We start from the raw sequence: 10073 nt of genomic DNA on the forward strand, positions 1-10073 counted from the left end.
CCTGGTAAAGAAAACATATTTGTGTTGCAATTTAGCACAAGAAGTTGTAGTCCAAGAGTTACATTTTGCCTGTTAGACATGAGGAAGCAAGATTTGCTGGGTAATATCTTTCATTAAACCAACCATTTACTTGGGAGAGATGTTAGACAAGCTTTTGAGCACAAAATGTCCTCCTTCAGGTCTGGGAAAGAGGCAGGTACAATTTATGCTAAATACCAGGTATAGAAATTTAAGTAGACATTCAACTTTAAATAGCTATTCTATATTAAGCAGCTGAGGTTTTTTTTCATATGTAAATACTAATGACCTAAAAAAGGGATACAGTCAAGGGATCTAATTTGATCTGTGCTGTAAATAACACACAGATTAAGAATTCCTAACCATGTTATTAAAAGTCATATATTGTATTGTCTTGAGATAAGTTCTTATTATGTTATCTGTTATAGATCTGTAAGTAAAAGACCAGATGGCATGTCATATTTGCCTTAAATTATTATAGCATTGTATCCAAGTTGCACCAATTCTATTGAAATAGCTGACATAAAATATCAGTTTTTAAAGAATAAAATACAAAATAACTTAATATCATAGGCTTGTTCTAAACTGACAGAGGACAGTTAAGGTTTTATTTATTCTGACCTTAAAGAACAGAAAAGCAATAGTGAAAAATGAAGCAAGCATATTTATGTACTGAACTGCCCCACAAGCCAGCCTCCAGGGAGCATTCTGCACAGAAATACATTTTATTACTAAATACAGGTACTAAATAGACATATTTTATTAGTAAGTAAATGTGCTAAATTTATTACTAAATAAATATAATATTAAAATAGTCCCTCATCACTCACCATGAAATCCACTGGCATTCCTGTTTCACTGAAAATATTCCAGAATGCATAAATCTGTTTTAATTCAGCAGGAATGAAAATGTCCACATATGGCTTAAAAACACTAATCACAGCATCTGACATACTGTATCCAGAGACTGTATAAACCTACTATAAATTCAGAATATGCTATTTAAGTGTCTTGTACTTAAAACAACTTAATCCATCCTCTCCTGACCCATCCTTAGTATTTTAAGCCAAAATGTATTTCAAGGATAAGTATTTTTCCTTTCCAGATCAAACAAATTCTTAGATGACAAAAACAAAATGCAGATGTATCCTTCAGGTAGGTGAAATGCTAGCAAAATTGGGTGAGCGAGCCAACTCACACATTAATTTGGTGTATTATTTGGTTGCTCTCTCTTAAGACAAGTTTTGGAAGCCTTTCTATTTCTCTTTTGTAGAATGACAAGAAGGACTTGGGCATGTCAGTATACCATTTATAAATATAAGACTCTTAAAGGGATTCTGAGATATTTCCAATTATGTGCATTTCAAAATCTCCAAATAACAGGGTTAAAAGCCCAAACAATTTATATTTAAACTAAATATTTTGTTCATAAGTAGCAAAAACATGCTTTCTGAAGATTTAAAACAGATACATTAATATATATATTTTAAAAATATATTTAGCGCAAGTTGTAATTAAATAGCATTAAATATTTGTATGCATATTGATCAACTTAGTGGTTACTTCATGCCAAAGGAAAAGATAACTATAATGTCAAGATTCAAAACTATGTAATTATCTCACATAAGCCTTAAAAATAGAAAGAACTCATCCTCAGTGGTAGGTCTGGAGTGTTATAGCTATGACAGTACAAGAAATGAGAGAGGAAAGGGTTTTTATGGTAACTTTTATTGAACCAGTTGCATAGAAAGTCTCTCACAACTTATACAGTTGGTCCAAAAAAAAGACATCACACAAAAAAAAGCAACCCTGGCCTTTTATTCTCAGTGGGTGCATCTACACAAGGCATTTACTGCACATATACTAATTAGCTGCACAGTAGATGTCTTGGCATCTACATATGTACCCTTATGAGGCTGGAGTAAACTTAAATTTACTTTGCAGCAGGATAGTATTTTTAAATATAAATACTATCCTGCCGAGGAGAAAAAACTTTGCAGCAGCACATGTATAGACACCGGAGGGGCTGACTGGGGCATGAAAGTACTTTAGTGTGGGGGCTGCCTGCCAGCAAGCCCCATGCTGAAGCTCCCTTGCACCTCAGTCAGCTCCTCCACAGCACACTGACCTGAGGGGAACAGCCCCAGCTGGCAGGCTGACCTGCTAGCCAGGGCTGCTCTGACCCAGCTCCATATGCTGTGCTTATTGCTCCAGAGTTAATTGCTTCCAGGCGCACAGTCAAACAGTGCACTAGAGAGCAATAAATCTCAGCTTAAACTGCCCCGGAGTTTATTGCTGCGGATTAATAGCACATGTAGATGCACCCAGTTACATTTCCAGAGCTGTGTTTCAAGGCCTTAAACCTTCATTCATTTTCTTTTTTTTACAGCTGGAGTGGTGTAAAGCAGCATTAGTGCTAAGTAAATCAAGTTAAATGTTGACCACTTTTTCTTATTAATGATCTGCATGACATTTGTTGCAAGGCATATGAATCAGTTTCCTCACTAAAATCCAAATTAAGGAACTACTTTCTGCCTATTTTCTCCCATGTTTTGGTTTAAAATCCCTTCCCCTCATGTCTTGCAAAGACTGACCATTGAACTACTTATGGTAGTAAAGCTGAGTACATGCATAAACTTTGCCAGCGCCTGGCCCATAAGTCTCCTTGGACTTCAGTTTGGTCAAAATTTCATCCTTAGTATGCTGTACAGTGCTGTTTTAGCTTGATTTATTTTTGTTTTGTTTTGCTTTGTGTGTTTATGCTTTTATCTGTAAAACATACATGTAACTAAATCCTGACTAGAAGTTTATTAAACAAAATAGCATATAATGTATTAACCATTTTATTAATAAATATATATAAAAGAAAATAGAAAAAAAATTAAAAGAACATTCAATTTGCACAGTGAAGAACTCAAAATGTAGAAAATGCCAGAATTAGGCTGATCTGTATTTGGGCACCTTGTGTGTATGCTATGCAAAATAGTCTTTAATTATATTACAACCTTTTTTTTTTCCTGCAAGGCTCCTCTGTAACCCAGTGCACAAAATAGGTGATGCTCACTGACTGAGCATCTATTCCACATTTAGCCTTATCTTCATTGTTCAGTGTGTGTCCCTCTTCTTTACTACATGCTATTGAAAATTGCTTTGAATATAGGGTTACTAACTTATATGTGCTCATTATTACAGCATCAGAATGCTTCACAAAATGTATTTATTTTGACAATAACCCATGAGGTGAGAGATTACCATAATCTCCTGTAAAACAGGACTCTCAGGCTGCATTCAGATGAATGCAGCCATGCCACTAGTTCTGTTGTTCTCCATGCTGCAAAGAAGCAACACGGAAGGGTTTTTGACCCCTGGATATCCATCCCAGTACTGGACCCAGCCTCCCCACCTGGGGTAACTTGCCACAAGCCAGCACACACGTGGCACAGGCGTTCCCCAGGGTCAACTAGCAGTTGCGCAAGGTGTACCACCACCAGTTGTCCCCAGGGAATCAAATGTCCACACATGTCTGGACACAGCCTTAAGGTATTAAAATCAAATATGTTCACTAATTCTGGGTGCCCAAATATCAAAGTACTTAATATTCTGAAGGACTTTATATATTCGGAGCACAGCTCCTGTAACTTCAGTTGTGGCTGTGAGCACTTAGTGCTTTTGTAAAGTAGAATCCAGATCTTGAGTTGGCTACTCAGAAAATGAGCACGCAACTACAGTAGAACCCAGATTATTTGTACCTGGGTAGTCCACAACCCACTGAAGTCACAGTAGGTTAGCAAATTAAGGATAAGATGATCAGCTGTGTGCTGAAGCTTTTATTCAGAGGGTATCAGTAATGCCAACTGTTGTGAAACCGTAGCAAGACATGGGATTTCAGTCACAATAACTCCAACTCTCGATCTCCTGATCCAAACCTCAGATCTCTGGATTTTCCAGTCTGGTAAGTGGAGGAAAAGGGATGGGGGCAGGGGAGAAGGAGGCATGGGCTGCCTGCTGCAGGCTGGGGCTTTGGGCCCTGTTGCCTTGCCCCAGGAGCTCAGCTGCACAATGCCGTTGCCACCCGTTGGGTTGGCAGGAACAAGGGACACGCTGGTCACATGGCACATCCTCTGCCTGCCTGGTGGCAGGAGGCACACTGGGGTCATGCAGCTGAGATCCCAGGGCAAGGCAGCAGGGCGCAGAGCCCCAGCCCACAGTGGGCAGCCCACCTCTGCCTCCCCACCATGCCTCTGGATGACCTACCCCGGCCCCTGCTTCTGCCCTACTCCCTCCCTCACCTCAGGGGCCTTGATCTCGTCTTTGGGATTAGAAATACAACCCTGAAAAGTATCCAGGTTCTACAATAGTGACAACTTATGAAAAAAGTTACAGAAAAATGTGCTGGTACACCCTATAATAGAGGCAGGCTAGACAGCCTTAATGATCATTGATGAGACTGTTCTTTTTTTTCCCTGAAGTCTTCTCCATTGCTCACTATGTACCCTTCCAACTTTTGGACCAAATGAAGCAGGGTTCTACAACTAATTTTCTCCCTCACTCAAATCCTGAAGTCTCCCCAAAGCAAATGTATCCTACGTACTAAATGAGGCAGGAGCCCTTGTGGGGGGGAAAAAAAATCTATATCATAATGCATGTATACAGGAGGGCTGAATTTGGAGTAAAGTTTTTCAAGGTGCTCAGCACCCATTAACTCTCTTTCTGACATCAGTGGTAGCTGCTGGATGCTCAGCATTTTTTAAATCAAGGCCATTTATTTAAGTGCGTAAATATGGATTTAGAAGCCTACCTTTAGATAGTAGGGTAGGATTTTTAAAGTACCCAAGTGATTTAGATACTCGAGTATGATTTTTAAAAACATCCAAATGACTTATAAGCAAAAGTCTTCTAGATTTTCAATAGGATTTTTGCTTCTCATACTTAGATGCTTTTTAAAATCTAACACCTGTTCCCCCCAAAATCCAAGCTTTGTCTTATCTAAATAATGGGGCCCATCTACTTAACAGATGTAATGTTCACTTACCCTCAGCCATTCCAGAAGTATTGCTGGTATTAAGTTTGTTGAATCGAATTAGATTTCTTACTACAAGGGGAAGAAGAGATCTCAGGCCTCCTGTAAAAGCCATCTCTTCACTCTTGAACAGAAGAACAGTAATGTTGTTATAAGGCTTAAACACATAGCTGCATTTTACTAGTGCTTCAAAATCAAATTTATTGCAGGACATCAGTTTCAAGGTTAGTGTTTCATCGTCATATTCCGCAAAAATATCCTTCTCTGAGGAATTCTTAGTCTCAAGACAAAATGCAAATAACCAATTCAAAGGTTTGTTTCACGGAACAGTGTGTGATTAAAGGGAGTGTGGATCTCCTAACAAATGAATCAGAGTGCAGCTTATCTGTTTGGCTGGAATACAAAATCAAGTTAGCTTTTTTACAGCACTGTACAGTGTTATTATCTTTGTTAAGTTTTCAAATTCTAAAGTATTCATTCTGACAAACTTCTACTATTTTAGAACTGAAATAACATAAATGGGTTAGTCCACAAGTTAATTTACAGAATTGATTTATATCTGAAAAGGCCCTCAAATAGAATATTAGAAATTTTACTTGGTGATAAAAAATATATTTTTTAACATAGTTGTTTTCTTAATAGTTTAAAATAAATTGCACTTTGCAAAGTATCTACCATAGAGAAAAGGATAGTCTCATGCTGATTTTTCCATAGACATCAAGAGATTTAATTGATCTGTCATACAATGAGAGTTGATTTACACTGGGCAAACTGACCATAGTTACTTGTATTGCCTACTTGACCCTCCTTTGACATTTTGTTGAGGTAGGTTAACAGCTTTTACCTTGATTTAGGTAAAAAGTTCACACTGTGCTCTTTAACTTCAAGCAGCTTAACACAGGTAAAAGGAGTTAATTAGTTCTATACTGGAGAAAATCCTAAGAAAAGGTTAACTAATACATGTTACTTAGCTGTAAAAAACAAACAAAAAAACCCAAAAACTTGACCCTTTCCTTCTAAGCTAAACCTGAGAGAAGAGATACTCAGCTCTAATCATTAACCAATTCCAGTTATCTAAGACTAGGTTCCACTTCTCATTTTTATAAATAAAATTTGTAAAGAAACAAACATCCTCCAAAAAAATCAAAGTTTCTCACCTCCAAGGCTATTTTTACCTCTGGAGAAGCCATTTTTATTATAACGCTTTAAGAAGTAATGATACTTGTAAACATGGAAGACTCACTGCTGTACTTTTAAAAGCTGGTAAGTTAATGTACAATAAGGGGTGTTTTTTTTAGTAAATGTTAACTCTTCTGTTAAAATTCTCCAGTGTTTTGGGTTATTACTGTAATAGTATAAGATCTACAAGAACCTTTTCATAAGAGGTAATGCACAAATGGCTATGAGAATGTATATTTCTTGATAACGTATTTCTTGTTAATCTGCAAAGAGAATAGATGGGCCTTGATTATAAAATTCTCAGCAGATTTTATATCCGCATTTCAAAATTCCTCCAAAAGTATCAGGTATTCCAATGTAGCGTTCCGATTTGCTCAACTGTGAAACTGAGATTAGATTTTTTGATCTAGTTTTTTAACTTTCTACCATTAAATTTAGAGGTGTTTATATATTAGGTTGTCAGCCCAGGTAAATAATGTAGGAAAAAAACCCACTCTTTCAGTGAATTAATCCCTTTTCCTTAAATTCCTTCCTTTTCTCAGTTTATTTGGTAATTATTTTACAGGAATATGAGAATTAGACGCTGCAATGAGAACTACACATTGCCATGTTATCAGATACTATAGTAATACTTTTGATAACAGAGATAGAATAGATCTATCACTATGTTCCAAAATTTAACTGCCAATTAGAACTACTTTGAAAAATCTTGATAACTGCCCAGAAGGATATATTTTACCAATATAACTCCTATTTTTATAAATGGCTCCAGAGAAGACCCAGGGAACTACAGGCCAGTGAGTACAAGTTCTGTTCCTAGTAAATTGGTAGTAACAATAATAATAAAAACGTATTTTAATATATGGATGAACAGGACTTGCTGAAGACAAATCATCAAGCCTTTATTAAAAGGAAGATCATACCTGACTGTAACAGCCTGGTATCTTAGGGGTTACCGTGATCTCCCCTAAGGCCCCCCCTTTACCATGCCAAGGTCCTAAAGGGCACCCTCAATTCTCACCCGCCACGTCTTTGATGGATAATATACAATAGGGAGGCTGCCTTTCCATCCTCTTGGACACGGTTTCTGGCTGTATATTGACCCCAGGGCTCCTGTGCCCCTGTTCTGTATTGAATGTTTCAGGGCACCCTCACCTTATGGGCTATGCATGGCTCCGACCATCCCTTTACCACACCCCAAGCCTTGCAGATGGAACTGACATTCTTCAGTCTCACACTGCACCCTCACTGGCATTCGGAGTCAGTGCACACCCCCCCCAACGCTGCACCCTCACTGGCGCTCGGGTCCCATGCTGCCGTGGACCCCCTATGAGGCCGCCTCTATCCCTTAATAGCCTCTCCCAAGACACTGGTCATCAAACAATAAACCAAAACACAAGCCCCTAGGCTATAACATAAACTCTATCCACCCGGCTATAACATTATTCCAGCCACTCCATGGGTGCTCCTTCCTTTACCCATCTCAGGGCTGTACCTGCAGCCAGGCCTCTCCCCTCTACTCACTCTGGAAGAGTGCCTTCCCCCTTGGCTGCTGGTGGGGAATTGCCTTCTCTGGTCCCAGCCCTGGGTTTATATGAGCCTAAGGCCCTGCCTCCTCCGGCCTGCTGACCAGGTGCAGGTGTGGCCAATTCCCTCATTAACTGGTTGTCCTAGCAACCTGCACCTGGGTGTTTATCTCTGCTCTACAAGTATCAGGCACCTTAGTGCCCTGCTACACTGACCTACCTACTGGAGTTCTTTGAGAACAATAACAAGCATTTGGTTCAGGTGACCCAGTCAGTTACTTCTCAACCTTTTGGCTAAGATCAAGTATTTTCAACCTGGCCATAGAACAGTGCAGTGGCAATAGGCCACAGAGGGCTCAGCCTCTATGGATGCAAAACTGAGCATCCTGGCCTATGCTGACAACCTCATCACCAGAGACCCTGAGCAACTGCAAAGGATGCTAGACATGAGGTCTAAGGTAGCCAAGTGGATGGGGCTCTGCTTCAATGCCTTCAATGCCACTCTGCACATCAACTACAGGAAGAAAAGCAACATTCTGGATTCCACCATCGCCATCCAGGGCAAACAGATGAGGTGCCCGAAGGATGGCGAGAGCTATCTCCACCTGGGAATGTCCACTGATCACTGGACAAAGCAGATGTCAGAAGAGACCATCTGTGGGATTGTGCAGGATGCCCACAAACTGGACTTATCCCTACTGGTCCCCTAGCAAAAGATAGATGTGGTAAACACTTTCTTCATTACCATATCTTGTTCATTCTGAGAGGTTTGGTAGTCCCCAAGACCCCATCAAGAAGGCAGACAATGAACTGAAGTGGCTGCTGAAGAAGTGGCTATACCTGCCACACTGGGCCAGCAGCAAGATCTGCACATCTTACCAGCAGGGAGGCACCAAAGTCCTCTACATGGGTGACCTCTGCAATGTCACAGTGGTCACCCATGCCTTCCACTTCCTGACCTGCCCCAATGAGCTGGACTATCAAGGCATGGAGCTTGGAAGAGCTGCAGGGGAGGGTCAGTTCCCAGCCCCCTGCCCCGATCTGTTGGTGGAGCAGCTAGCAGTGGATCAGGGATGGGACCTGCCCCTCTCCTGCAGTTCCTTCCAAGCCTCACGCTTCAATTGTCCAATCAGGACCTACCCCGACTGAGACAATGTGACAGTCCCCAGCTACCTTCAGGCTGCATGTGCAGACTTCCTCGTGCAGCCCAGAGCTGGCCAGAAACTCTTCCACTGAAAAACCAGGGATTGCCTACCAAGCCAGGGGCTCACTGCTAGCTGCTCCATCAGCAGATTGGGGCAAGGGACTGGGAACTGCCCCTCCCCTGCAGCTCTTTCCAAGCCCCTTCCCCTGATTGGGGAACCCCGACCAGGAGCTCCATGCTGCCAGGGCAGGGAGACATTGTCCCTCCCTGGGATCCAGTGGTGGAACCCATCCTGCAACAGGCAGCTCCCAGAGGCCGGGAGCAATGTCTCAGCCCCCGCCAGGAGATAGCTGTCTCCTGACCCCATGTTCCCTGCCAGCACCTGGGGTAGCACCCAGAGGGAGATAGAGCTCCCCCTGGCTGCTACAGGGGGATGGTGCAGGGCTGGAGGGGGTGGGACTAGACTGCTGCCAGGAACAGCAAATCTGGTCCTGCATCCCCACATGTGTAGACACCTGCCAGGGGTGGGTTCACTGTAGAGTAATTTATTCTAGAATAAACCCACCAAGCAGCATTTGCACATGTAGATGTACCCAAGGAGTCTTAGATGTTGTATCAAGTACTTGAATATTCATTAGAGTAGGAATTGAAACCCAGTTCACCTAGATTAGAGATTTAATTGCCAAGTTATAGCATCTCTCTCTCTCTCTCTCTCTCTCTCTCTCTCATTCCCTGCCCCACCACACCTCCAATTTAATTTCTCCCTGGTTCAATAATCAAGTATTTTATATGAATTGACAGATCTTCAATAGCTGAGATTTAAGAGGAGTCTATTGCAGAATATGGCATAGAGATCATGGCTTTCTCATGGGAGACATAAATTTAATTCAGGATAAAGAATTTGAACCCAGGTCACACTCATCCCTTTACAGGCTTTTGGGCTAGGGACAGATATTCAAAAAGCCTAAGCCTAAATTGATTCAACATGTTAGTCTAACCTGGCTAGGCTGAACCGGTTTGTAACTGGACAGACATTCTATCTGAACTGAGGAAATTCAGGCACATGCCTGCAGTGGCTCAGACTAGAAGCTGGGGGGTGCTAGAGCAGCCCTCCCTTCCCTTCCACAAGACTGAGTTTAGGGGAATTTGGCCAGGCCCTGGCAGGATGCTATGATTAGGGAGGTCT

The 10073-nt window shown here is 41.3% G+C and overlaps 1 protein-coding gene and 1 long non-coding RNA gene across 2 annotated transcripts in view; one reads left to right on the top strand and one right to left on the bottom strand.

The window, feature by feature from the left end:
- LOC109298525 overlaps nt 1-159 on the top strand; it is a 22921-nt gene extending 22762 nt beyond the window's left edge. The window contains exon 3 of the long non-coding RNA XR_002097633.1: nt 147-159. This is a non-coding gene — a long non-coding RNA (uncharacterized LOC109298525). The remainder of the gene's footprint in view (nt 1-146) is intronic.
- The window catches only part of CUNH14orf159 (chromosome unknown C14orf159 homolog), a 65815-nt gene extending 59544 nt beyond the window's left edge, over nt 1-6271 (bottom strand). The window contains exons 1-2 of the mRNA XM_019518657.1: nt 6196-6271; nt 5051-5162 (exon numbers count right to left, since the gene is read on the bottom strand). Of these exons, the coding sequence (XP_019374202.1) occupies nt 5051-5162; nt 6196-6228 (145 nt within the window). The 5' untranslated portion in view covers nt 6229-6271. The remainder of the gene's footprint in view (nt 1-5050; nt 5163-6195) is intronic.
- Between the last annotated feature and the right edge of the window lie 3802 nt (nt 6272-10073).

The sequence above is a fragment of the Gavialis gangeticus genome, unplaced genomic scaffold (assembly GCF_001723915.1).
Source record: "Gavialis gangeticus isolate Ggan-Ray unplaced genomic scaffold, GavGan_comp1, whole genome shotgun sequence".
Classification (NCBI taxonomy): Eukaryota; Metazoa; Chordata; order Crocodylia; family Gavialidae; genus Gavialis; species Gavialis gangeticus.